The 26668-nt window shown below is 48.4% G+C and overlaps 14 protein-coding genes across 14 annotated transcripts; 7 read left to right on the top strand and 7 right to left on the bottom strand.

Moving 5' to 3' along the window:
* Positions 1 to 143: 143 nt before the first annotated feature.
* N7455_002987 (Zn(II)2Cys6 transcription factor) lies at positions 144 to 3066 on the bottom strand (the record flags this gene model as incomplete). The annotated part of the gene is made up of 6 exons (XM_040955074.2): positions 144 to 482; positions 592 to 1724; positions 1777 to 2444; positions 2496 to 2724; positions 2793 to 2866; positions 2923 to 3066. The coding sequence occupies 6 exons, from the start codon at positions 3064 to 3066 to the stop codon at positions 223 to 225; spliced, it is 2508 nt and encodes an 835-aa protein (XP_040814281.2). The 3' UTR covers positions 144 to 222.
* A 427-nt stretch (positions 3067 to 3493) lies between these two features.
* Positions 3494 to 4473, bottom strand: N7455_002986 (uncharacterized protein; the record flags this gene model as incomplete). Its single annotated transcript, XM_065604393.1, has 4 exons — positions 4283 to 4473; positions 3962 to 4132; positions 3663 to 3827; positions 3494 to 3607 (listed from the first exon to the last, which is right to left on the bottom strand). The coding sequence occupies exons 2-4, from the start codon at positions 4073 to 4075 to the stop codon at positions 3494 to 3496; spliced, it is 393 nt and encodes a 130-aa protein (XP_065462884.1). The 5' UTR covers positions 4076 to 4132; positions 4283 to 4473.
* A 1026-nt stretch (positions 4474 to 5499) lies between these two features.
* Positions 5500 to 8517, top strand: N7455_002985 (uncharacterized protein). Its single transcript, XM_040955091.2, has 4 exons — positions 5500 to 5593; positions 5657 to 5740; positions 5804 to 7234; positions 7288 to 8517. Exons 1-4 carry the CDS (start codon positions 5548 to 5550, stop codon positions 8304 to 8306), a joined length of 2580 nt encoding a protein of 859 aa, XP_040814441.2. The 5' UTR covers positions 5500 to 5547; the 3' UTR covers positions 8307 to 8517.
* An 11-nt stretch (positions 8518 to 8528) lies between these two features.
* On the bottom strand, positions 8529 to 9547 carry N7455_002984 (alpha/beta hydrolase; the record flags this gene model as incomplete). The annotated part of the gene is made up of 2 exons (XM_040955244.2): positions 8529 to 9362; positions 9428 to 9547. The coding sequence occupies 2 exons, from the start codon at positions 9545 to 9547 to the stop codon at positions 8529 to 8531; spliced, it is 954 nt and encodes a 317-aa protein (XP_040814446.2).
* A 398-nt stretch (positions 9548 to 9945) lies between these two features.
* Positions 9946 to 11612, top strand: N7455_002983 (Cytochrome P450 E-class group I; the record flags this gene model as incomplete). The annotated part of the gene is made up of 4 exons (XM_065604392.1): positions 9946 to 10326; positions 10376 to 10896; positions 10951 to 11239; positions 11319 to 11612. Coding segments are annotated over 4 exons (1485 nt in total), but the record flags the coding sequence as incomplete, so codon positions are not given.
* A 680-nt stretch (positions 11613 to 12292) lies between these two features.
* Positions 12293 to 12604, top strand: N7455_002982 (uncharacterized protein; the record flags this gene model as incomplete). Its single annotated transcript, XM_040955118.2, has 1 exon — positions 12293 to 12604. The coding sequence occupies one exon, from the start codon at positions 12293 to 12295 to the stop codon at positions 12602 to 12604; it is 312 nt and encodes a 103-aa protein (XP_040814484.2).
* Positions 12605 to 13569: 965 nt separating this feature from the next.
* On the top strand, positions 13570 to 14296 carry N7455_002981 (uncharacterized protein; the record flags this gene model as incomplete). Its single annotated transcript, XM_040955227.2, has 2 exons — positions 13570 to 13861; positions 13917 to 14296. The coding sequence occupies exons 1-2, from the start codon at positions 13576 to 13578 to the stop codon at positions 14294 to 14296; spliced, it is 666 nt and encodes a 221-aa protein (XP_040814521.2). The 5' UTR covers positions 13570 to 13575.
* A 473-nt stretch (positions 14297 to 14769) lies between these two features.
* Positions 14770 to 15144, bottom strand: N7455_002980 (uncharacterized protein; the record flags this gene model as incomplete). The annotated part of the gene is made up of 1 exon (XM_040955044.2): positions 14770 to 15144. The coding sequence occupies one exon, from the start codon at positions 15142 to 15144 to the stop codon at positions 14770 to 14772; it is 375 nt and encodes a 124-aa protein (XP_040814496.2).
* Positions 15145 to 15713: 569 nt separating this feature from the next.
* On the bottom strand, positions 15714 to 16832 carry N7455_002979 (uncharacterized protein; the record flags this gene model as incomplete). Its single annotated transcript, XM_065604391.1, has 2 exons — positions 15714 to 16796; positions 16824 to 16832. 2 exons carry the CDS (start codon positions 16830 to 16832, stop codon positions 15714 to 15716), a joined length of 1092 nt encoding a protein of 363 aa, XP_065462882.1.
* A 1491-nt stretch (positions 16833 to 18323) lies between these two features.
* N7455_002978 (uncharacterized protein) lies at positions 18324 to 19632 on the top strand (the record flags this gene model as incomplete). The annotated part of the gene is made up of 4 exons (XM_040955190.2): positions 18324 to 18674; positions 18738 to 19049; positions 19113 to 19247; positions 19306 to 19632. The coding sequence occupies 4 exons, from the start codon at positions 18324 to 18326 to the stop codon at positions 19630 to 19632; spliced, it is 1125 nt and encodes a 374-aa protein (XP_040814436.2).
* A 269-nt stretch (positions 19633 to 19901) lies between these two features.
* N7455_002977 (putative MFS transporter) lies at positions 19902 to 21973 on the bottom strand (the record flags this gene model as incomplete). Its single annotated transcript, XM_040955165.2, has 7 exons — positions 19902 to 19972; positions 20041 to 20208; positions 20260 to 20668; positions 20717 to 21184; positions 21250 to 21639; positions 21717 to 21853; positions 21928 to 21973. The coding sequence occupies 7 exons, from the start codon at positions 21971 to 21973 to the stop codon at positions 19902 to 19904; spliced, it is 1689 nt and encodes a 562-aa protein (XP_040814437.2).
* A 1450-nt stretch (positions 21974 to 23423) lies between these two features.
* N7455_002976 (nuclear transcription factor Y subunit beta) lies at positions 23424 to 24062 on the top strand (the record flags this gene model as incomplete). The annotated part of the gene is made up of 1 exon (XM_040955047.1): positions 23424 to 24062. The coding sequence occupies one exon, from the start codon at positions 23424 to 23426 to the stop codon at positions 24060 to 24062; it is 639 nt and encodes a 212-aa protein (XP_040814450.1).
* Positions 24063 to 24599: 537 nt separating this feature from the next.
* N7455_002975 (CFEM domain-containing protein) lies at positions 24600 to 25411 on the top strand (the record flags this gene model as incomplete). Its single annotated transcript, XM_040955213.2, has 3 exons — positions 24600 to 24763; positions 24830 to 24959; positions 25083 to 25411. Exons 1-3 carry the CDS (start codon positions 24680 to 24682, stop codon positions 25409 to 25411), a joined length of 543 nt encoding a protein of 180 aa, XP_040814385.2. The 5' UTR covers positions 24600 to 24679.
* Positions 25412 to 25601: 190 nt separating this feature from the next.
* On the bottom strand, positions 25602 to 26580 carry N7455_002974 (uncharacterized protein; the record flags this gene model as incomplete). Its single annotated transcript, XM_040955274.2, has 3 exons — positions 25602 to 25735; positions 25809 to 26231; positions 26335 to 26580. The coding sequence occupies 3 exons, from the start codon at positions 26578 to 26580 to the stop codon at positions 25664 to 25666; spliced, it is 741 nt and encodes a 246-aa protein (XP_040814400.2). The 3' UTR covers positions 25602 to 25663.
* Between the last annotated feature and the right edge of the window lie 88 nt (positions 26581 to 26668).

Here is a 26668-nt window from a genome sequence, read left to right as displayed (position 1 = left end):
GCCTTCAGCGTTTCGTTGTCGTTCTAGTCAAATCTTCTCTGGTATCCATAAATACCATTGCCCTGTGTTAAAATTTATTGATTTCAGAAAATTCATTGGGTTTTAGTAATTTTAGTGTTCCGGTCTCCGCAAGATATGTTGTGGCCCAACTATCAAAACACCGAATATTATTTTCTTTTTCCTCAGTTAAGCCACAAAGTGATCAGGTCATAGAAGCATAATTTATAGTTCTCGCAAACTATCAAAGTCCGGCTGGTTCCATAGCCAGCTCTGACCTAGGAAGGAGTTATTCAGGATATTCAGATCTTGGCTTGCAGGGTTAGCCATTGAGGCCAGTGAATTCGGCTGAGGAAAGCGATTGGTTTCTTCTGCAATATTCCCCACGAATGGCCCCGGCTGTTCGCACATATAAGGCTGGGGGTTGGAAGTCCGTGGGACATAAGCTCCTCCATGTGCCGTGGGATCGGAATTCTCCCATAGCACTGTAGGCCACAACGATCAGCGAAAGCTAGATTTATCTTGGCACTCGCACATGGAACGTAAAAATTATAGAGAAATCAATGCGAAGTGCATTTCAAGAGAGCGACGTACCTTGCTGCACCGATTCTAGTGCATGGCCAATCCCCGGATAGAAGGATGAGCCGGGAACACCTTGAGCAAGACCAGGGTTCATCGCGGCGTGATCGTTGAGGGGAAGTTGGGATCTTCGTTCAGTTTCAATGATGCTTGATAGCAGCTCTGGGTTATCCTGGCCTCCACGCGAGACTCTGTGGTTGAATCGACTCCTCATAGGAACATGCATACTGTCAGATGGTTGAGAATCCTCGGGCTCACGTGCTTGGTTTGGTGATCCGCCCACCGGACTGGGACAATCCAATTCTAGAGGCGGATTCCCCAGCAATGACTGCATTTCACGCTTGAACATTAGCTGGAACAGCCCTTCAAGGACCCTGACCGTCTGCGATGGAACTATGGATGATGCAGCGAGTGTTTTTTGCAACGTTATTGAATTCGCGACACCTCTTTTGGCATCGAAAGATTGTTCTGAGCCAGGGTCAGACAGCGCTACCATTGCCATAGTAACCCCTGCAGTAAAGTTTTGGATAGCGATGTATGCCGCTGCATGAGTCATTTGGGCTACATAGAGAAGTTTTGCATAACGTGGCAGTATGCTGCAGGTGCGGCGAGCAGAGTGCTTGCATTGTTCAAAACTTGTCGGGCGCCCGTCGGACTCGTTCAAGTCGGAAGACGTAGGCGCGGGTAAGCGTCGAGTACATCGAATAAACGGGCGGTGTACAATTATTTGGATGTTGTCATAGGCCAGCTGAAGGGCCAGCGCCTGTAGTTGAAATAACTGGCAGACCTCAGCCTCGACGCTTGTCAAACTTCCCATGTCTAAATCGACATTGTGCTCCAGCCTTAATTCCACAGGCAGTCGGCCAAACCAGTCCACCAGCTTGGCATTGGTTTCCGCGGCTTGGTTCATTGCAGTCTCCGAACTAGAGGCATGCACATTATGAATATTGCGAATAACGAGGGTTGCAATAGAGTATAGATTGAATTTGTGCCGTTGATATGAACCCAGTGTGACCGGTGTTGGAGAATAGCTCGCATGGTTCAGCAACGGATGCACAGTCAAGATGTCATCCATATCTCGTGGCATGCTCACAGCGCAGAAATCGTCGTTAATCGAGGACGGTCGACCATAGGTCATTGAAGCGAACCTGATAGATGATTAGCTAGAGTATGATGGCCAAGCACTTCACTTTAAGGCACCTGTCAAGGACATATAGAGCCCACCAAGTTCGCTTGCGGACTTCAAGAACAATCTCACTCGCGGAGCCCCAAAGACTCTCCTTGTGTAGGCTCTGCGCCTGCGCACTGTGGATTCCCGCACCAAGTATAGGCAATGCTAGGTTCGGCATGCCATTGTAGAGGTAGTAGGTGCTCAGCAAAATGCATAATTGAACACATTCTACGGCTCCAGTGTCCAGAACATCAAAATAGTGCAATCGAATCTGGTGGAGCAAATCTCTCTGGAGTGAGGATAGCTCTTCCTTGGATATGCCAACTTTCGAGCGTTCTTCGTCGGAGGCATATCTTGCCCCTATGGCAAGGACCATCAGGATCAACACTGCTATGCCCCTCTGCTGAGTAGCCACGTGTTGATCACCAATAATTTGCTTATACTCGCGTTCAAAAGAAGGCTTATAGAAAAGCATCATGAACCAATGCGCGGACCTCCAGTAAGACTGGAGCAGGGAGTCACAGACTGGACGGGATGGAACAACTAGCCCAGGGAAGAGGGAAGAAAGGCTAGTCTTTCCATCATCTTCTCGGTCGCCAGATATGCGACTATGGAGGAAGGTCCCACCGGGAAGGGCGGAAGTGTTGCTGTGCGCTGTAGGTGAATTGGCCGATCCTTGATCGTGCAGATGGAAAAGCTAGCGTCAGTTAATATAAAATGGAGTTTCTGGCGGAAAACAGCGAAATACCTCATCTGTTAATTCAACTGCGGATGCTTGGACATATATATGTGGCTGCTGGAGAGGCTCAGGTTGCTTGCCAGTGTCCGAGGGGGCATCTGTCCGAGCTTGGTTCAACGACGCTCGAGGAGTATCGAGAGCTCGAGAGTTTGACCTTGAGGTTGTGGGCACATCGGACTGCATGTGTTCTACGCTTCTGCGGCGCCCATCCATATCTTTTGCTGATCTTTTAGGCTTTCTACAAGTCAGGAATGAGTATTTCTTTTACAATACCCAGCTCATGCTGGTCTATGATGAACAACTTACCGCAACGGAGCTGATGTTGTCTCACAGAGAAAGCCAGACCGGAGGCATAGAGAGCATGGCTTTTCGACATCACACTGAAAGAAAATCGTTCATTAACCAGTTGTCTTAAAAATATATGTGCTGTCTCTACCTTCAGTTTCTGCCTACGACAGCGGTCGCAGGCATGTCGACGGCTGCCCAAAGATTTGAGTGGCGCACGTCTTGTGCGTGAAAAGCCCCGACCTTGCGCTTCACGTACGGACTCTCCGGACCCCGGAGTATCAGGATCTTGCATATTGCAAAGGTAGCACGCGACGCGTGAAGCAGTGTGCCTGTTCCGGTTGCCAACGTAGGCGCGGTTCCCCGGAGTTCGTCCTGTATTACTAATGTGTCCGCCCCTACCTTAACTAGTTAGTTAGTTAACTAGTTAACTAGTTATTTTGATTCGATGACTTAATAGGGTTATAAACGCCAAGACCTATATTTTATGTAAAATTGGATTTTCCTAGGTCCCCAATAGGTACCCAATATGGGGTCTTCGGTCCAAACTTGGGATCCCAAGTTGGGTTTTGGAAAAGCCTACTCAAGTGTAAGGTTGTTTACTACTTTGAGTTTCTTGTTTCCCTCCTGTTGACTCTGTGTGTTTTTACCTAATCACCAACTAGGCAGTTTGGCGGAGTGGTCTAACGCGCTAGACTTGAATACATACCTATTCATGCCATCTAGTCCTTTCGAGGGCGCAGGTTCGAACCCTGCAACTGTCGATTTTCTTCTTTTTTTTCCTGTAGTATTGTCGTTCTCCGGTTATTCACCGCTTTCCTATCCAGCTTGAAAAGCTTGAAATATGAGTTGCGGAATTTCAGCGCGTCCATGATATGTATGATGGTTCACCCGCCACATCCCTATTGCCATCTTATGATGGGCATAGTACCCACACGCGTCGAAAATGTAAATGTTCTCCGTGCGTGGGTCCGTGTCAATGTTCTGCCCCCAGAGGTTGCCATGGATCAAGTACGGCGTGACAGTCCGATGGTCTTCATACAAGCTGGGGTACAACTTTATCTAAAGTCAATTCCATAGCGTCATCGAGTTTCTTCCAGTGCCCGTTTGCCTGGATGTCGAGATTGTACACTCCTTCTAGTAGCTTGCCGTAGAAGGAGACCGACCCAGTTGCTATCCTATTTGGTCACCAGCGGGAGCTTCCCGTCATAAATAGTGACATGGAAGCCAAACTGGCCTGTGGGAGAAAAGCTCGTGCGGTGAATCTCAGAAATAATTTCCGCCAGCTTCACTTCGTCAGGCATGCGATGATCAATCTCGAGGTAATCGCAGATGAAGAAGTGGTCGTCGAAATCCAAGCACTTCCCGAGGCATACATAGTCTTGTACAACTCAGACATCCACAAAAGCTCTCCTAATAAGCGTGGCCCTGCGAGCTCTCCGCTAACCATCTACGAACTCATGTCAATGAAATCAGCCCGACGACTCCAATAGTAGCCCAGGCGCACTTACCTTCACGAAGTAACTATGCAGCGTGCCATTGATGTTCTTGGGCGTGATTCTTGCGGTGGACGCCGTTGGGAATTACCATTTCGTTTTGTGGACAGGACACTACTTCCTGCCCCTCGAGAGCTTTTAAGCTGCCGATTTAGCAATCATGCCATTCAAGCAAATGGGGCTGATATCCGACCCATTGATCACGCGGTGTCTAGGTCAAAGGCAGGGATCACTTCCACACCCCAGGGCCAGTCGGTGTCAAACTGATTCAATACTCGCAGAACCGGAAAACAGGAACTGATACAACCCAGTTGATGTGGGCTGTATGTACTATTCAAATCCCAGACATAATCTGAACCCATTAATCTCGTTTCATGAACCGCATGCTAGTCTCCTTGATCAGATTCAAGTTGAAAGAAGAGAGCGCCCTGCAGCTGGCAGACCCAATCGGTAGAATATAGTGATGCACTAATTTATCAGATCCTTTGTGTAGACGCCCGACTGGTGAGCAGATAGGGTCTTGTATTAATCGAAGTGTCATCCGATTGTGTCCGCATCTACAGGGGTCCAGTACTACCTACATAGTCACTAGTTACATAGTACTAGGCTCAGATTCCATCCCATCTAAAACTGCCTATACCGCCGAATTAGATCTACACGTAAAATATATACATCGGAATACTACGTGGATATTATTTATGGGGACTTCATGACCTTTCAAGTCTCTTGGGTTAATCTAGATCACTCCAATAGTTAAAATACAGCTACATAGTGATAAAATCGAAATCCTTGGCGACGGTGCCTTATTATTTAGGCTCTGAAGGATCCTTGCGATGTACACTGCCCGATCACTACCTCAGTATGAGTGTTATCGTCACTATTCGAATCTTGCAACGTGGAGGATCGGCATATATATAGTGTAGATCTATGTAGACTGATGTAGATCAGGGTTCATTCGGAAAATCCTGTGAGTCCTCACGTCACCACCAAAAAATGGGCCTCCACCTGTTCAAATGCGGAATCTTCACTCCACTTCGATCTTTCACTAGTGTCCATAGCTCCGGGATAGATCGATCTTCCCCATAAAAAATCTCAAAATCCCCAAAATCCCCCAAAGCGATGATGCAATGGCGTCCCAATCGACGTCACGGGGATGAAAGAAGCTTTCCGGACTTCCATTCCATATCTACCTCACCTTATAGTTTTGTTCTCTGCTATCCCTCTTTTTTTTCCCCCATGACTTCTTCCGTTTTATCTGAATTTGCTGCAGTTCCTGAATTATGGCAACTGTGCAAGTGACTCGCCAGTCCCGGCTAGCAGATGATGGTAAGATTATCGTGCATTCCATAGTTTCCTCTCCGGTCGGATCGCTAACCTCACGTGAAATAGCCGCGACTGCTGCCCTTTATGTGACACATCCTAAACGCAAGGCATCTCTGCGCGATCCGACTGCAACTAACACCCAGCACTTCAGTGAGTAACACCCCTTGAGACGATAGGCCAATACACCTAAGCTGACAATGCGCCTGGTGGCAGATCCACGCGCGGTGGGCGGTACTCCAAATCTCAGCCACGCCTCCGCTGCCTCGGCCCTCGCACACGCGAATCGCAAACCTGTCGAAGTATGGCACCCCCCGACTAGACAGCCTGTCGCCGAGAAGGCCGCGTTATGTGTGAAGGACTACGCCCCGCCCCAGCAACCCCAACCCACAACTCAGCACAGCGCAGAGGGGCTAGGAGCTGCAATGCTCGCAGTTCGCGAACAGAGAGGCTCAGTCGGCCAGGCCCCTACGTCCGATGGCCATAGGCGTGGCAGCTCAGCGACCGATCGTTACCATACAGCCGTGGGTGGAAACCCGAAGGACAAGGCGCTCCAGGCCGCATCGGGCGCTTACACGCTCTCGCGTAAGAGAGCCGACTCAGCACCCAGTGACCCGGGGGCTACCTCCGAATTACCATATGGCCGTACAGCCGCTGGCGCATCGCGACATGCTCGCGTGGAAGAGGAGGGCCCCCTTGACCACTTGGACCCTGCTATGGAAGCAAGCCGGATCCAACATGCCGCTCACACTAACCCGAAGCTGTATACTTCATCGCCACCTATCCAAAGTGGAATTGAGGAACAAAACTACAAGAACTCGCAACGCGCTGCTGCCATCTCCATGGCAAAGGACATGTACAGAGTCACTAGTACCAAAAAGCAAGCCGGCCAATCTCCCGCCGTCCTAGCAGCCCAAAAAGGACAGAGCCAACTAGGCTACCGCAAGACCGTATCCACCGCGGATGGGGCTGCCGTCCGGCGTGCGATCGCCCTACAAGAAGCAGCGCAGAAGCGAGCTGCCGAGAAGTTGGCGCTTATGCACGATGAACATGCAGAATACCAGCAATACTACGGCACTGCACCTCAACCACAACGGTCGCGCTTGACTACCCGCCGCAAGAGAGCCTCGAGCGATGCGGATACCTCTCAGACCGACGCAGAGCAATCGCGACAGATCCGGAGCCAGATGACCAACCTGCGGACCAAGTTGGACCAAGTAGATGTGCGAAAGACGAGGGATCGTGAACTGCTTATGCAGGCTGCCCGCCGCAATGTGGACCAAACCCTGCAGGACATGGAGGCGCAAGTTTACGCGGACACCGGTCGCGCTCCGCCTTCCGTGCAGAAGGGGTGGGATGAAGTTGCACAGGAACGCGTGCGACGGGAGGCAGAGGACTTTGATGAAGCCGCTACCACCCAAGGGAATCGAGTGAACATCGGCGGCCAAAAGTATATGGACATGGCCGACATCGACGCTATCGCTCGCTCCCGCCTCCAGCCTGCTCTCGATGACATTGACGAGAATGCCGAGCTACGGAGAGCCCATGATATCGAAGCTCGTCTGGACGCTGAAGAGGAGCAGAGACATGCTGCTGTGGAGCGTCAACGCGAAGCTGAGGTGAAAGAGTTGGAGAAGCAAGAAAAAGGTTAGTTGCCCTGTATTTCCCTCCTTGGGGATATCCTCTAATCAACTGATTAGGTGCCAGCAAACGCGACAGCAAATCCGAGGGCAAGGTTCCCAAATTCTTCTTGTGGAGGAAAAAGGGTAAACGAGCTCGGGTTGAGGAATCCGAGACTGAAGAGGCTCAAGCCGTCTCGCCTGTTAGCCAAGGAGCTGTAGTAGAGCCGGCTCCAACAACAGCCGTGTACAACCATGTCTCGACGGACACTATCCCCGACCGAGATTCTATTGGAACAGAGAACAATGTCTCGACGGTCAGCATCCCCGATGAAGCTTCTATTGTGACAGAGACAGCCGGTCCCGCAACGGTTGTTGCAGCGGCCTCCTCGGTCCCAGAGACTGAGCCTGCAAAGCCCGAGGAAAACGATGTGCCCGCGGCAATCCCACGGCGACCAACCCGAAGCCAGACCGAGCCTCCCCAGATCGAGCAAGATGAAGCCGCCTCCGGCCCAACAATTGTGCACTACTTCACGCCACCAGTCACAAGTCCACGCGCCGACACCAAGCTAAAGAACTGGTTCCGTGACCGTCTCGTTCGTCGCTCCAGTGGCCCAGTCCCAATCTACCCTCACCAGCCAGGCCCGGACTTCAACGCAGACAAAGAACCCTCCTTCCAAGGCGGCGTTTCTCTAACCGGCCGCGACGAGCCCCGTGGCGCAGCGCTTGGTTCACACCCTCTCGTAGTTGAACCTATCCCCATCCACAACAGATCTTCGAGCTACTACAGCAACGATTTGGATGTGGCCAAGGTTAAAAGTGCCGACTCTTTGCCAAACTCTACCAGGCAAACTGGCAATGGCAAGAAGAGGAACCGTTTGAGCAGGTCATTCTTCAAGGCTGTCTCCGGTAGTCCGGGTGAGTCGAACGATGGTGACTCCCGTCGTGACTCGGGGATTCAATCTTCGTCTAAGGGTATTGGCGGCGGTGATATCCAGAGTCTGCAGGATAGTACTATTGGGCAGAGTCTTCCTGTGCCACCTAGTATTAGTGAGACGCTGAGCGGAAGAAGAGAATCAAGATTCTCCGAGAATCTGTGATTCTTACGTTGAATGTTGATGTGTATGTCTATTTCAAACGTTTTGACTTGATGTACGATTTTTCTATTTTTGGATCTTACAGGTGATTTACTGGCGCTTTCGGAACTTGAAATGGGTGGTCTGGGGGGAATTGGGTTCAGGATGATTTACTTTGCTAGTAATTTTCGGTGCTTCGTATATAATCAATCTAATTAATGATGTCTTTATGAAACCCTAGCAACATCATTGCACATGTCTTTCGAGATGAGCAATAACGCACCTAAGCGTATCAATCATAGTGTTGTCTCCCAATGCCTCGTCCCCATCCAAATCAATAACCTCCTTCGCCTCAAACCCATGCCCCTGTCCCTCCGCACACTCCAGCGACACATCCACCCCAAACGCCTCCAAAGCCCTAGAGACAGCAACACTCTGCTCAAACCCAACCAAATCATCCGCATCCCCATGCAAAAGAACCGTAGGTGGAAACCCCTCCTTCAACCCAAAGCTCGCAGGGAAAAGCACCCGATCCTCCACCTCAACCGCCCCAACTCCCTCACCAGCAATCCTCCCCGCCAACCCAGGTTTCCGTGCAAGCACATCCGCATACCGCGCCGCCTGATGCAAAGCCCTAATCCACCCAAACCGACGATCAACAGGCGGGCTCACCGGGAACGGATACCCACCAATAGCATCATTCCGCATCGCAGCCTCAATCTTCTCCAAAGCTTTCACTTCATCGTCAACAGGACCACGAAGCGGCTGACCCGGACGGATATACCGCTCACTCGCTGGATCCAGCATCCCGTAAATGGAGAGCACAGCGAGCGGCCTCGGTGTAGCAGGGTGCGCAGCAGCAGCGAGCGCGAGATACCCGCCTGCGCTGGACCCGGCGATTATCACCCGCTTGCTAATGTTCGCATAGACCCAGTTTACGGCGTCTGTTGCGTCTTGTAGGATTTCGTGGCCTGGGGCTTCTGGGAGGAGGCGGTAGGAGGCTGTTGCGTATGTCCAGTCTCGCTTTTGGCAGGCATTTATTAGCCAGTGGGGTGGGAATGTGGTTTTCTCGCCTAGTACCTGTGAGGTGGGGGTTAGGTAGGGTCTTTTGGTTTAGATGGCGGTGTTTTGTATTTTGGACTTACTAGGAAGCCTCCGTGGAAATGGAGCAGGACAGGGCTGTTTTCTTCTTTGGTTGGAGGGGAGATGACGTCGATCTCTAGTGAGAGACCGTCTACGACTTTGAAGACATGTGTAACTGACATGATTGTGTGTAGGAGTTTACGTTTTATTGGAATGGGCGATGGTGCTTTTATTAGGTGTTCTTAGGCAGGACAGTACCCCCGCGGGATTTCCCCACACTATGTATGTAGTGTGGACTTGTGGAGTTGGAACGAAAAGACGGAAGAGTTCATATATCCAATAAGCTAAACTCAATTGACGCATTACAGTGGGATAGTATCTTGTGCAGATCATCTGTGTCTTAAATAGTTTGTATAAAAATGTACAATATGTGATGGGCTGTGGGAAATTCCGCGGCTTCAAAGTGTGGGGAACCTCGACCGGCATGGTAGTCACGGCAGTTATTAATTGACATATATATGTTACTCCCAGCTGATGGGCTCTTAGATTACTCTATTCGTTGCCATCAATAATTTCTAAGATGCTCGAAGTCTCGCTGGCAGCATTCTCGGTGCTTGGCCCGGTTCAAACAACCGGCCTGGTAATCGGTCTCGTGCTCACGGGATATATATCATTCATGTTATATTTCCACCGCCTTTCGCAATATCCAGGTCCAAAAATAGCTTCTTTGACGAGCCTTTGGAGGGCATATTACGTTTACAAGCTAGTTCTCCACGAGAAACTAGTCGAGCTACACCAGCAGTATGGCCCCGTCGTCCGAATCGGTCCGAATCATCTCCATTTCTGGGATGGTGAAGCTATTGCCCCAATCTACAAGGGAGGAAGGAAGATGGGAAAGACAGAGTTCTATGATGCTTTTACTGCATTTAACCCCAATCTCTTTGGGGGCAGGGATGAAGATGTAAAAAATCACCTCTATACTTACCAGACACTCAGTTGACCAAGAACAGATCCATTCCCTTCGTCGACGACAACTAGCCCACGGATTCTCACAAGCATCGGTCGAAAACTTCGAACCTCTCATCAATGGCCACATCGAAATCTTACTTAGCAAGCTCAACGGGTTGGCAAAGACTGGAGAGGTCTTCGACCTGAAGTCTACCATCTCGTACTTCGTTCTTGATATCCTAGGCGAGGTCGCCTTCAGTCGACCTTTCAATGCCCAAGTCAGGGGAGAAGCAGATGAAATACACGCAATAAATGACCACATCCTCCTGTCCTGCGTAATTGGTGAACTTCCCTTCCAGGGACTGTCAAAGTTCCTAGCACGATGGTCGCCCGTTCCATGGATGCGAAAACTGGGGAAGAGCAGAAATAACCTCAAAGAAACCTGCTCTGAGTGTGTTAGCAACAAGATCAACAATGCATCCGGCCGTCGAGATCTACTTCAAAGCCTTGTGACTGCTAAAGACGTTGAAACCGGCGCCAGACTCACCGAGCAAGAAATCAATTCAGAGGCGTTCGCTATGCTGTGAGTATTTTCCTAGCACTTGGGAATTGTCGATTGTGTACTTACTTGTACCAGGGTAGCGGGCTCTCATTCGACCTCTGGTACATTGACACTCCTCTTTTGGCACCTAATTCATAACCCGGAAATATGTGCTACCGTCGCCACCGAGGTAGCTAGTACTCTTCAGCCACTGCAAGATGGCGACATTTCCTATCCCATCAAGGGACTGGAGGCTTCTTTGCCATACACCATGGCATGCGTGAGGGAGAACTTTCGCCTAAATCCGGTATTTACCATGCCTCTGTGGCGAAGTGTTGGGTCACCAGGCGGAGCGAGAATTGGAGAGTTTGATGTACCGTGTGGCGTAAGTTTTGGCCAACCCTTCTAACTATCCAGATCATCGCCTTTAGTTCACAATACTGACCCTTGAATATGAGGAGTAGACCAATGTCTGCATCTCAAATTATGTCCTCCATCACAATCCAGAGACCTGGGGTGAAGATCATGCGGTATTTCGACCAGATAGATGGCTGGGAAAAGAGGAGCCTAATCGCAGTCGGTTCCTTATCCCATTTAGTATTGGACACCGCATGTGCATCGGCCGAAATCTCGCCATGACCAATATATTGAAGACTATAACTACATTGGTCAGTCAATTCGACTTTCATCCAATATCCCGGGATGACCACGTCCGGGTTCGCAGCTCGGGGATTGGGGAGATGGAGGGAGCCTTTCAGTGTAAAGTTTCGGTGAAACGCTGATATATGGCTCATGTATGGGATTGGACAGTGTAGGACATTAGCGGAGGAACCAGGAAAAAAAATATGAGGTGAAAACAGCAAAGATAACTGAGGTTATACTACGCACTTCGCATGAGGCTGCCCATAGTATGTTATTGTAATAATACACAGTTATGTATGCATATCCCATATTTATGCACAGCCAAAGGCTTAAAGACACCCCTGTATGTTTGGGATGGTAATAATACCAGAACATGTGACATGCGCCTCATCACCAATACCCCAAGCCTTTCCTCTTTCTCCACTTGCACCACCCCGAAGCATGGGAGATATATTTACATGTACTGACTTTATACACAAGAAGACATTGAAATTCCCTCAAAATGGAAGCTCAAGCTTCTTCAAATAATGACCTGAACTCTCTGCCTTTTCAGTGTTCCGTTTGCTCCCAAACCTTCGAAAAGATCCAGCACCTCAAACGACACAGATCAACCCGTACGATCCATTACTCTTGTGATATCCCTTTTCTTTTTGCCAACTACTAAACTCTTATATGGTAGATAATGAGAAGAAACCACATCCCTGCGAGTTCTGTGGTTCTGAATTCACACGCAGGTAAAGTCAGGCGAACTTTCACTTGATAGCTCGGCCATTTGACAATATCAATTCTTACAGCGATGCCCTTCGCCGTCACTGGAAGACATGCACCCCTCGTGCAGCATCTGGCAACCAAGTCCCCCAACGCACTCGATCTGGGAAGAGAAAGCATGCGTGTGATCGTTGCACAGAGCGCAAACGCGCCTGTAACCAAGGCAACCCTTGTGCTGAGTGTAATCTTCAAGATTTTGAATGCACGTATATCCAGAAGAAGCAAAGATATTCACAACCGACTATGGGCGCACAAGATTCTCACGGTCACAGTGGTGGGGACGATATCGCTGGCGCCTCCAAAGCGCAGCAAAAACCAACTATCCAAGGCCAACAGTTGAGAAATAAAATTAGCATCGCCGATCGATGCCGGTTTGACTTTCTTTTAAAGTTTACTCGAGCAGCTGGAGTCAATGAAGCATATAATTGCAATCGCTTGTTCATGGCAGATGAACTATACAACCATAGTGCCCCTGAAGACAGCACGTCTCAGACGAACCTAGATCCATGCCTTCTGGGCGAGGACTATTTATGGCGAGATGGAGATAGGGCACCATTTACCAGATTTAACAGTCCTACAAAAGGAGACCTCGTGAATGATGCTCTGAAGCTTCAGTCCAGTCGCATTTGGGACATGCTTCTCCCTTTATGTGATGAGAAAACAGAAGGGAGTGTAACTATGGCTGATATCATAACATTTTTCTCGCCAGAGAATATTCTCCATTTTGTTGATATATTTTGGGATCGCTGGTATCCCCACTGTCTAATCTTCCACAGGCCAACATTCAAAATCGAGTCCTGCTCGCCTCTCCTTCTCACAAACATGGTACTCATGGGAGGTTGTACATCCCCATATAAGGCTGATCGTCACACTGCAAGGTCACTCCTTGATATTGCAGAAAGGATTGTGTTCTCGCAGCCTATGTTCTCGACCACAGCAACTAGGGCCGAAGGTATAGATCAACCCCATCGAAGCCCAATCAGCACGTTGCAAGCAACATATTTGATTTGTATTATGCAAAAGTGGGAAGGGACCAATGGATCAAAGATCCGCATCCAACGTGATCAATTTACAAAATTTGTGTCAGTACGTACTTACTGTCTATCAAATTACCTGGTATTCTTCAACATTAGTGCCTAATTATTTACAGGCAACGCGGGCAATGGGACTTTCAAGGGCTAGACATGGCTATCGGCCCATTACCTCAGAATTTGACGAGTCGGAATGGCGAGCATGGATTGAAAGAGAAGAGATCAATAGGTGTGTTTAATGGAACTAATTCTGCCAATGGTATATTAATCCCAAAACAGAATGTGCAACTATGTCTTTCTCCTCGACTCCGCCTTTGTGATTTTCCACAATTCCTTCCCACGAATGGTTCTCCAGGAGATGCAGATTGATTTAACATCCCCAGAGCCATGGTTCCAAGCATCTTGTCCAGCCGACTTTTTATATGCTGTCCAGTCAAACTCAGGACTATCAGAAAAGCATCTATCTCTTGTTGATTCCGTTCGCAGGTTATGCAATGATAGCCCGAACCAAAGCACGAACTTTTTGGACGGTGCTAGCAAGCTGAACCTTTTCACAATCGCTACAGGTGAGCTTTCCCTCGATACTATTCGCATGCCGTTCAATTAACTCTCGGGATGCAGCGATCCATGGTCTTATATTTCATCAAAAATCCTCGCTGTACACCCTTCCACTTTCCGATAACCCGCTGGGCAAGGCACTTGACCGGTGGGAGGTCGCGTGGAAATCAAATCAGCAGCAAGAGTTGAATACGGGGCCATCGATGGATACAAGTCGTACAGCCGATAAGCAATATGGATTTATGCATTACGCTAATGAGTTCGCTGTCTTAGCACGTATCTCCCTCGAATTATCATATGTCTCCCCAGCGGAATGGTCGGAACTTATCGAGGGATTGTCTGACAGCTCCTCTCGCGGTGCATTTGCTACCTTCGATCAAGCTGGCATGGGCCCTGTTGGGGATTTGATGCTGGCAGTGGAAAACTTCAGCTTGAATAAATAAATGGCCTTCAGTGCGAAACCTAGAGGCCAATTGGGTGTCTTTGGATGTATCCTTGATAGTCTAAAAAGGGAAAGCTTGCGGAGCTTTAGTACTTGAAATTTTCAAGGCCAAGATTACTACAAATTTGTCTAGCTATTTAGTGTAGTGGGAAACCTCGTCCTCCGCTAAGTCCGTCCTTTATTCCAAGGAGGTTGTACAGTTTTGGTATGTAATCGTTGAAGTAGGGAATATGCCAGTAGCAGATAGATACAGATTGACAATACAGACCTTTCTGGATGCACTTGTTGGGCAGTACGTCTAGGTACTTTTGTATGCAAATTTGGGTATGAAGCTGAATGCGAGTGCTGAACCGACCCGTATTCCTTTCAGCCTTGAGTGTTCACCTCTCCACTAGATAATGGGACATTGAAGAATTGAATCAACGAGGCATTGGCGCATCACCAGTAAGGTCTGCCGTCTTTTTCAATGGCGTGTCAAAGCTGGGTTCTCCATTTGACCGACAAGAGACAGCTACCCTTGTACATAACTTGAAAGCCGGAGAATGCACTGTTTCCCGCGTTTCTGTTGGATAGTCCAGCAGCGACGACAATGAAGAAGATATTCAGCAGGAGCAGAGAAGTAGTTGCCTTGGCACAGAGAAGGACGCCGTTAATCCAGTGTGGCTTCTGGGGGCTTGACGACTCGCGCATAATGGCCTCTGCTTTGGTATTTCCCTCGATATTTTCCTGTCCTTCTATCTGATTGGACCATTCGGGACTGATTTTCTCTGTCCGATCACTGGGAACACCATGGTAGCGCTGACTAGAGAACACAGATTTGGCATGACGCCATATATTCTTACTACCCATACTTGGGGGTGGTGCTGATACCCACACAAATACGGTCTAGTTATGATAAAGCAAAGGTTCCGAGTTATTGAAAGTATATCCACGTACTATATCTGTCCAATGATTCATAGTTGCCAAATTTTTGGATCAAGTAAAGCATATCCTCCAATGATGTGCCTCTCATGGCACTGTCAGGCACATATGTGGAGTACATAACCTTGTCATTGAGCAGTAACTATAGGCAACTCCAGTCATTGAACCCTTCGGCTGGCCTATTTGGCTCAAACAGATTGAAATATTTGTCGTGGTATTGTGGCTCTTTTCTTGAGTGATGAGCTGGAGGTATGTTGTGGCGAAGAAAAGTTCCAGATCACCAAGGAACAATCTCATGGAGGAGGGAGGGAGGGAGAAGGCAAAACAGAGGACGATCCACTAAATAAGAAATACTACCTTCTCAAAACAGTCATAAATTCCGATCATAGAAAGCGACCTTTTGATCCACTTCTCTCCATTGCTGATATAGTAATGCACCAGCTGTTACTACTGATTACTAGCATTATAAAGGAACGGTATTGAACTTGAATGCACGTCTATATTTTACAAAACTGCCCCTGCATACTTCCCCCCAAGTCCTCTATACCTAGATGTGTGGTCAAGATTTGCCGGACTTTGTCCCAAATACCCTTCCGCGCGCTTATAACAGCCTCCTGGCGTTCTGTTGCAAGATTATATATGTATTTTTGTGCCACATTATCTGAAATAAAGTGCAAATACCCGAATCGAATATTGTTGTCTTGGCAGGCTTCTGCTAGGTAACCGACCTCGCAGTCCACCCAGTCTGCATCCTGCTTGTTGTTGGCCAACCAATCCTCAGTTTCGACCAAGGGGCTTGGCACCGTAACGTGAGTCCCCTGGCAAAGGTGTTCGATTTTCATCGTCGATAGTGTCGTACTGAGCGGGCTTTCCCAAGAAAGAAGCTTGCCATCCACACGACTCGATTCGCCGGTGACTAACACCTGATTCGGCACATCTTGGGTTCTCAATGACCCTGCCTTTCCCATGTAAAAAACACTGGATATGTTGTTCTGGGTTCGCATTGTGCGAACGACATTTCCGATGATGTCGCCCCAAAGGCTCACCATGCTTCCCACGAAGGCAACAACACTTCCGTCGGCCAGGGAGAAGCGTTTCCATGCAAATAACTGGTCGGGGAAATCTGTCCCTGTTTCCCAGATATAATCCTCATTGGTGGCCAGATGATCCACATACCCGAGGATGACTATGTCGACAGCGCCCATGAATCGCAAATTTGACTGCAAGAGAATATTCACACAAGCTTCTGAAGAAGGTAGAAGATATTCTACCACTGACGCAGGGGCTTTGATCGAGTTCAGCTTAAGGTAATATGCGATGAGGAGAGCGTAATGTTGCACGTAGTCTCGTCCAGGGAAACACCTGATCTCCAGCGTGAACTCATTGACGATAACAGCTATTGGTCGATGCCAATTGAATCGTTTTTCCCGTTTCTCGGTAGGTGAAATATGTACATCGGGAGCACTTCGAGCATAGTGGCCACAGACCCGGATGCGCGGCCAGACGCGGCTTCTTATCAGCGGATGGATCTTTCCATCGATGTATGCCTTCAGAGTTTCGTACATCAAGTGTTGGTCAACCTGAAGAGAGTCATGGTCAACTCTTACTACGGCCATGCTGTTCCACTGGTAAGCATTCCTTCCGACTTTGGGACCCGCGTAGATACATTGGACGGTTCGGGCCACATACGGTTCGGGACAGGGACGTCAATCGGATTAACTATTTGCCGGTTGAAAGAACTAATTTATGCCCAGGCCCTACCTACATAGTAATTTATTATTAGAACATTATTATCTTAATTCCTGATTGTACTCTAACATGTTCCTTACGCACAACTTCCAGAAAAACTGACATATATTGAGCGGGATCAAGTGTCCGACCCGATAAATAGTTTTGAGCGACAGGGATTGGAGCCAATATGCTGACAGGAATATACATTTAGAGAACATCTAGGCCCCACAGATAACTAGAGAGGCGTCAGCAAAGCACACTAAAACAAAATAGTCTCGCGAATGTAAGCATTTGTGCTCCAAGCTTGTTTATGGGTCCTATGGCAACCCATAAGTGGCTGTGGGGCTAAGTAAACCATCACATTGACTGTATTTCGTATACAATTTATTATATTCAAGTCTCCAATATATGCATAATTTCATTCAAGAGTGGTCCATGAGCTTGAAAAGACTCACGTAGCGCTTCATTAATAGAAATAGCGGAGAAAAAGTCGATCCTCATTCTCAGCCCTAACTATACGCTCCTGGGAGTATTGGGGGCCAAAAAAGCAAAACAGGCACTAAAGAGTGCCGCTCACTTTGACAGCCAACCATATTCAAGATTGCCTCATGCAATATGCACCTCGTGTTTCCGTTCAAGGTAAAGACCACCTGCTGCTGTCCTGCCCCTGACCACAAAATGTGAGCCCTGGCCGCGCCCGGAGGCTGACTTGTTTTCCTCTCATTTTCTATTTATTTGAACAAAGTTCAGCACCCCATTGTGCAATTCCGCAATAATGACAGCAAATGCCTCGGTGAACGTCCACTACTGGCGGTGGACGGTGCCTCCACCGAGTTCACGCCCAGGTACCGCACCAGCGGCACTTAGTCCTCCCCAACCATCGATACCGGGGAATGAAAATATGCCGGAGGTCCAGGATTTGGACCGGGATGAATTGTTGGAAAGGGATGTTAGTCAACTGAATAAATGCGATTTGCTCCCGCAGCATGCTGATAGATCCCGATCTAGTTCTATCGAACGTCGGGTATTCATGTCATGTGAACGAAACCACCCGCCAAACATTCGAAACTTGCTAATGTCTATATCAGCATCATGCCTAAAGTGGAAGACATTTTAAAAATGGAGGGAAGCGGGGAATTTTGCAGAGAATTAGTAAAGAAATTCTTTCTCCCGGAATTCTTCTTTCGAAGACTAGGCTGGAACGCAAATGGAATGTTTGGCAGCTCTGAAAATCTGTCACAGTCTGATAAAGAAAGAAGCTATGGTATGAGGTCGCAGATGAAATTCGGGAATTCACTGATCAGAAGTATCATAAAGGAACATTCTCGCGTTTTCTTTCCAAAAAGGTGACAGAAAAAGACTCCGAAAAGGCATCCATGTCAAAAAGCGTGCACGACAAAGATTCAGCCCTAACGCCTATCCCGGAATATAAGTATGATTGGCATTTTATGGCCTTTTGTACTCTGTGGCGGTCTTTGCGTCTTGATTCAGAGACAGATAACAACCCAGCCAAAACGGAGGAATCTGCTGATGAAACCAATATACTTGTGTGCTTTGATCTGGATGACGAGTTTGTCCTTCGACTGAGACGCCTACTGCATAATGCAGATCTCAGGAAGTGGGAGGAGGAGCCATTTCTGATGCTGGAGTTTGCACTGAGTATCGTGGTGGACCAGTGTGAGGAAGATTTGTGGAGTTTCCAGAAGCCAGTGCGGGACATAGAGAAGGTATTATTCGCTCTGCCATTGTTACAAGATTACATTGTATATCTAACATTGAACAACTTATAGACGCGGGAAAAGATATTCAAGGAAACCAGCTCTTCTAACGACGACAAGACATTCGATCTCCTCGTCGAACGATACAGCCAGCTTCACGAATTATCACGACATGTGATTCACATCTCCGAAACAATGGATGCGGCCTCTAACAACCTTGGTGCCATTGTGCGAGATCACGATCTATGGATCGAGTCAAATCCTCATTCTTCTGCAGCAACAAAGCGACTCTCCAAAGCCCTCCTACTTCGAGAAAACATGATCTCCAATCTGAATTTCCGGGCCAAGGCTTTTGTGAGTCGGATGGATAATGAGATCAAGTGTGTGAGTACTATCTATAAACTATATATAAGAAACAGTATTGAGCTTTTGACTAATTATATCCAGGCCTCCAACTTTGTTGCCGTCGGCGATAGTAACATCTCCAAAGGTATTCTCAAGCAAACTCGGAATGAAGGGAAAGTATTGTCCGACACAGTGTCAGCCCTAACTTTGCTATTTCTGCCGAGTACTTTTATCTCGGTGAGCAATCGGATCCAACAAGCACTTTTGAACAAAACTGACTTTGGAATTTTGACAGGGATTCTTCGGAATGAATTTCTTCACTCTCGAGAGCAACCAGACAACGCAAAAGTTACAGTGGGAGACGCATCCAAAGATTTGGATTTTCTTCGTTTGCTCAATTCCAATTACCATCTTGGGCTTCTTCCATTTCATGCTAAAGTTCGAGTTCCATGGTTTCATCGAGGACACACAAGGATTCATTCGTGACATTTTCCACCAAGGGAAAGTTTCAGATCTCGAGAAGTCCAAACCTGGGAAAGTTCGATATCTCAAGAAGTCCAAACCTGGGACTTCGAGGAATTTTGGATTCTCCAGGCGTGCTACTTTACACACTACGCCCTAGGGCTTGGGCACCTAGCTACTTCTATTTTCGCAAAAGCGCTCAATGAATATTCCACCATACCGCATTCTGAACCAAGAGAGCAAATTAATTGTTGCCTAGCGAGCCTAGATAGAGGTGTGAAGTTTTTGATTGAGCCAGCTTTGTTATCGAAGTGTGTAAAAAGATGTAAAGTCTCATAGTAAATGCTTGCTTGCTCTATCACTCATGTCACGTAAGATCATAAATATCCACTCCTTGAACTACTGAATAATTGCGACGTTACCAGCACATTAACGAAGATGAAGCATATCGAGGATATCATGACGTGCAAAGAAAGACCGGTTCCATTTCCCAAAGACATCTGCACCAGGGAAATGGTTAGTTAGGAAAAGAAATTAAGATCAATACCGCACACTTGGTAAAACTTACACATGGGAATGCTCAACAGGCATATGCCCACTTGGATGCTACCGATGATAATCATGGTGTGTTTGATGCCTCCGTGAGCGAACCATTTGTAGGCGAAAAATGTCAGAACAAAGCTGAACATATTTTTGAAAACTAGCATGCAGGTAAATGCCTCAATGGCCATCTCACCTAGTACTGTCAGCAATCGTTTCCATATAAGACCTGGAACAGTCCACATACGATGGGCATCGACAATATAGAGTGAAGCAGCAACGGCGCCCATCACCATGCCGACGATCAAAAATGCAAAGAAGACGTCTGGCAGCAGCCAGCCATAGTGCATCACATTATCTGCAGTATATCCGAACCCGTAGAGTCCGATGCCGCAGCAAATGAGCTGAGGGATCACCAAGAGGATCCGGAATTCAGGCTCATATTTGCCGTGGTTGAGCCGGATCATCAACTTGTTAATGGAATCAGAAAGCAGACCAGACAGAATGAGGCCCACAATTGAACCGATGAAGGCACCTGTGTAAAGATATCCAGTCTTGTCTTCCTCGAACCACATTGGAGGTCCGAGAAACACAATTGCTAGAACCACACCGACGAAGACCGCCCATCCAATGACAACGCCTTGGATCAGACAAGCCTGGAAGGTAATCAGTATGTGAAACTAAACGCGAAGTGGGTTGCTTACCCAAAAGATGCCTGGATGGAAGAACAACGGAAATGGACGAAGAAGCAGCTTGAAGAAGCTCTCATCTGTCTTTCGCCCATTAAAAAGCCTGAGCGACTGAGCGAAGGAATGTTTCTCGGGGACTGTTACCGCAGCTTCGGTCTTTGAGCTTCCGTTCAGACCGTTGGGGCCTAGTCTAAGTTCCTTAGTATCATCAGTGGAAGCTCCACTGAGCGAGACATGAGACTCCATGGACTCGCCATGCCCGCCGCTTCGCTTGAAGTCAGTATTCAAGTAATCAGAGCGCCGGAAAGCAGTTTCGGGGACGAAAAAGAACATCAGTGGCAATGAAGCACCGAGGAAAATAGCCACAAAGTAAAAAGACCATTGCCATCCCATGGACTTGGTGATCTTGCCCACCACAACGGGTGTCAGAAAGGCCGCACCAAAGAGTGCAACATTAGATACAGCCATTCGCTTTCCTCGTTCCTATATTTTCTCCGTCAGTCTCCTCATAACTTCAATCAGCAGAAAAAAAAGAGGACTCCACTCACATGAACGAAATAAAGATCTCCAACACAGGCATTGACCAATGCCTCAAACGGCGCCAGTGCAACACCCTGGAATATCCGTGCCCATATGAGACTATTATTGTTCTTGCCGCTAACCCCAGCCCAGATACAGCTGATAATCATCAAGACATGCCCGATCAGGAACAGATGACGTTTACCCCAGACTCGAGCGGTTGGCACAATGAGAATGCCCGCCACACCGACACCGCACAGGTGATATCCAGTCAACAGGGCAGCTTCTGTAAACGTAATTTCCTCGTAATCCGCGATGGTGACCGTATTTGCGGCCAGAATGGAGCTTAGGGTTGTGCAGAGGATTGTTACGAAGGAGAGGGTGGCAAGGATCATATCGCGTCGCCATAATGGCCAGTTCTGATGGGACCGTTTAGGTCAGCGCCCGTGTGCTCGTGGAACCAAATCCCGGGGTACGGTGATTCTCTGGAACATACCAATGGGTCATTTGGGTCATCGCTCGGTTGCGGGACGAGGATAACCGGCTGGTTACCCGACCAGTCATATTTGAGGCCTGAAGCGCCTGGGGTCTGGTCGCTGGCATCGCTGTTTTGTTCGTAGATATCGGATGTGCCTAGATATTTGAAGTTGTGATGAGCCACGCTGGATTCGATTGCGCCTGGACAGCCAAGGCTAGGGAAATGTTACCTGGGACATGCACGAGCTTCGTATCTTCCAGTACTCCAAGACCCATGATTGTAGGAAGCCCTAGAGCTAACGACGTGGCGATTGTTGTCCCGGGGTTAATGGTAATGCAGCGGTTTAATAGAAAGTAAAGGAAAGTCAGGAGGGGTACGGAGGATGTGAGCTCAAACTAACTCTCGACCCTCCAAAGTTGGAAGCTACGTAAAAAAGCTTCTCGGGGCCAATGGGGATAAATAGTAGACATAGATAAAAGCGAGAGCTCAACATTTAGGACTATATTTTAGGACTAAATATAAGGACTAACCTTGAGGAAAGATAAGCAGCTCGGTCGATATGTACATTAAGACCCGAATGTGGGCGTAACCTGCAGCGTCATTGTTTTGAATGTGATTGAGGCAAATTTCAAATCCTTGTTGATGAGACAACATACTACATTCAAAGCTCCATTTAAGACTGCGTCTAAGCCAACCACAGATCCTTTATAATTTAGTAGCATACAGGACAGTACGAGTAGGACGCGGGGAAAGCTGACCTACGGACGAGTTGCCCAGGTAAGCCTTGATCGGCGCTTCTAAGCCTAAACCGAGGCATCACATTCGGGCTTGACCGTTGATCCAATATTCGACCGAGGTGCAGGTGGATCTCTGCAGTCAAGAATGAAACAGCCCGAAAGAAGTGGTTTTCACTTGTAGCACACAAGCCTAAACCCGCAAGTTCAGTGTTGATGGGATTAGGGACTGGTCCACTGTGGAGGGAACAGAACCACTAGTGCTGACCCGGGGGCTTGCAGATTTGCCATTTGAACCTTGCGATTGGTATAGAGTGTAAGTCGTACAACCCGAATGATCGTCATTTTATTGAAAAATAGAAGGGGTGGAAGTGAAGTATTGTAGAAAACAAGGCGATAGGAGAGGGCTGTACTTGGAATATAGTTGGGGAGTAAACGCCACGGCCCCCAAACAGAAAAATCCAGAGTTACGCCCAGACCTTCAGGTAATTTTATGAAATACCAATACATGGGCTTGACATTGGCACATTGAACTATTCGAGACATATGTATTGGCTATATCTACACCAACGACCCCTGGTCCAGATCCCAATACCAGCGGAGCTTGCCTTTCCGAGCATGCAACAATATAAAAGAGACCTGAGAACCTCTAGGTATCCCTATCGACACGTGACTGTTCAGTATCATGTGACATATACCATAGCACGTGATGATAAGTGTCACATCACCACATGTACATCAATGGCCTCCAGAGCTAGCTAGACTCCAAGTTGCGAGGCGCATTATTTCCACAGCATAGGCTACAACGCGATCGCATTCCATATTCAAGTCGAATCCTCGTCCTCGAAGAGCTATACCCCGCATCATTGTCAAGTCTCAACCACCGGGCCGACGGTCTCCCCACCTACGACTACTGCGCAGCGAGCACGCGAAGCAAACGCATTGACGCAAACCCAAAGACCCGTTGCACCTATCCAGCCTAATTTTAATCATGTCGTCGGTCTCTCCTTCAAAAGAACATGATCTTGACCCGGAGACGCAATCGGGAGAAGAGCAAGACCACATTGACAAGGATCACCACGACGCGCAGGGACACCAAGGCGAATTTGAGGTGAAGGAGCAGGATCGCTGGCTTCCGATTGCCAATGTGGCTCGTATCATGAAGCTTGCGCTTCCTGACAACGCGAAGATCGCAAAAGAAGCCAAGGAATGCATGCAGGAATGTGTGAGCGAGTACATCTCATTTATCACGAGTGAAGCATCGGAGAAATGTCAGCAGGAGAAGCGCAAAACAGTCAACGGCGAAGACATTCTATTCGCCATGACCTCGCTTGGCTTCGAGAACTACGCTGAAGCCCTCAAGATCTACCTATCCAAGTACCGTGAAACCCAGTCTGCCCGCGGCGACAATCAGAGACCCCCAAGCGCTGGCTATGGAGCTGGAGGACCTGTTGGTGGCCCGGCCGGAGGTGCACCTGGACTGGCTCGTCCAACGGGCTTTCCCAATGCTGAAGGCACAAACCCTATGTCGAACCTCAACCTTGACCCCTCCGAGCAGGACGCCTCTGCCTACGGCTATCCGCCCATAGTTGGTCAGTCTCACAATGGTGCAGGTGGCGAATCATACTAGTGGATGACGTGAAAGGGTCGGCTGAGGGGTGCTGCGACCAGTTTCAATCTTGGCTGCATGTCCTGGAGATCACCGACGATATCGATTTCAACGGAAGTCTGAGAAGTGGGGGGAGGAGATTGGGGGTGGGGCGAAGGCGCATCTTTGATTTCTGCAATGTTCATCTGCACTGGTAGGTATCTCGGGTACTTGATAGAAAAAGAGAGAGAGAGGATAGGGTCTGTGCCTTTCTGGGCGGTCCCCCGTTTGTTTCTCTCTTTCATGGTCATGTATTGGAGATCTTTTCTCCCGTGGCTTCGCCAACGAGATAGACGTGGGGTGCGGTTAAATACCCCCTATGTAAAATACCCAGGAGTTCTGATATTTAATATCCAATCATTCAAAAATACCTCTGTACTGAATTTTGTGGAGAACCCCTTTGAAGCCACATGTAAATCTATGTAAGGGTTTTGCGGGGAAAAGGTACCGCTGATCAGCGTAATGGTGTATTTTTGACCTATCTATTGGGGTATTACCACGTCCTGCACATGCAACCTGCCTGACTTGGAGAACAAAACCTCTCACCTTTCCTTCCCTACTAAGAACTCACTTCATCCAACAGCCTCCTATCTGCAAAGATGAAGTTCACTATCACTTTCGCTCTGGCAGCTCTGCTGGGCACCGCCGCTGCTCAAGGTTTGGGAGATCTGCCCGACTGCTCGGTATGTATTTACAATTAACATACAACTGCGCCAAATGTGCCGCCTGCTGAACAACCCATTCCATAGAAATCCTGTGCTACAGGTTCAATTCCCCAGAGCTGCGGCATTGACTTCAAGTGCATCTGCGAGTCCAAGTCCTTCTTGGCCGATGTCGCCTGCTGCATCGCTGATAAATGCTCCAAGGCGGACCAGGATAGTATGTTCCCACCCCTTCCCTGTATCCCCAATTGAGTACACAAGTGCGGGGTTATTCCACATGACTATGTACAATGGATACTGGAGCATGTACAATCGGCTGATACATTATTCTTCGCCACAGCAACCATCAAGGTCGCCAAGTCAATCTGTGCCCGGGGTGGTGTGACCGATCTGCCCACCGAAGTTGTTTGCTCGAGCAGCAAGTCGAGTTCCAGTTCTGGAACCAGCACCAGCTCTAGCTCCAACTCGACCGAGACTGGAACCAAGTCCGGCACTGAGACCTCGGATTCGACTACTGTGACAGGCACCAAGGCTTCTACCACAGCCTCGAACAGTGCCTCGTCCGCCTCTGCTGCGGCAACTAGCACTGGTGTCGCTCCTCTTACCCACAAGGATTCTTCGCTCGTGGCCGCTGCTGGTGCTGCGGCAGCATTCGCCATTCTGATCTAGAATGAAGCGTGCTGCGTGATTTCAAAGGGGAGATATTATGTTTAGCAGCGTTGAAATGTCGTCATGACGATGAAATGAATGGAAACACGAGAACTGCCTGATGATGCACCTGTGTCTTATTTTATCCACGACATAGTTTTAATTGATCAGGTACACGGTGTGTCTAAATGCCACCGCTTTTTGATGGCGAAGGGATGTTTAATGTTAATAATACACTCATAGAAAGTAATACTGAGGAAGCAGCGGAAGTGCTCAGTTTTCACGGGTATCCTCCAACAGCTTGGTCAGACGTTCCTGGCGCTCCTCGCGGAGGGTTGCGAAATTCTGTACAGTAGTACATTAGCATGAGAAACAGCCAACAGGTCAAATCTGCCCGATTAAGACGAATTCCACTTACCCAGAACCAAAACATCATTTCGAAGAAAGCAAAGCTGAAGACCACCCGGTTCTTCAGACGGTCCAAGCCTCCAATGGCCGCAGCGCTTGTGTAAGACGAGGCCAGGTGGTCACCTCTGCTCTGGTAGATAAAGAACGCAATTCCAGCATACGCAGCAAAGCGACACGCAGCAACTGCGATCCAGACGCTCCAGTAAATCGTCAAGGACTTGGTGATATATTCGGGCAAACGCTGTAGAACCTGCAGATCCTCGGCGGGCAGGTTGCCATTTCGGAGGGGCCGGATATAGGGCAGAGCTTCGTCAAGAGCTTCGCGGTAGGGGATGTTGGACAGCAGGACGAGGTCGACAAGCGCCTCGATGAAGATGAGTATGGCACAGAAGGTGAAGGGGGATTGATGTGGGCTTGACAGGGATGGAAAGTCCTATATCACGAGTGTTAGCAGTCAAGATCAAATTGACGTAGGAAGATCCATGGCCGATATGGTAGAAATGGACTTGTGAATCGGACACGTTGGTTCGACGTACAATCTTCAGGGCTTCTCCCATCATAAACACCAGATCGCAGTCAGTGATCACCTCTGGACTCTTGACCAGATAACCGGCGATCACAACCAGAAACACGGCATGTGCCTGGATAAGAGTCTTGGATGAAATTAAAACCATGGTGGGCGAGTCACAATGGCACAAGTTTGTGGACAAGAGGAAGTTCCAAAAGTCACAGACGGAAATAACTTGGAGAATTGGTCCGAGTGTTCTTTGGCCGCAACGCATGTGGGGAAAAAGCAGCTCCGGTCAAGATATCCCCCCACCAGCATAACAACTGCCACGATTGGATCTGATTTACGACTTGATGCATGCG

The sequence above is a fragment of the Penicillium solitum genome (genome assembly GCF_028829755.1).
Source record: "Penicillium solitum strain IBT 25940 chromosome Unknown utg000001l_segment0_segment0, whole genome shotgun sequence".
Lineage (NCBI taxonomy): Eukaryota > Fungi > Ascomycota > Eurotiomycetes > Eurotiales > Aspergillaceae > Penicillium > Penicillium solitum.
The sequence above is the reverse complement of the archived record's forward strand: the minus strand, read 5'-3'. Positions and strand labels throughout refer to the sequence as shown.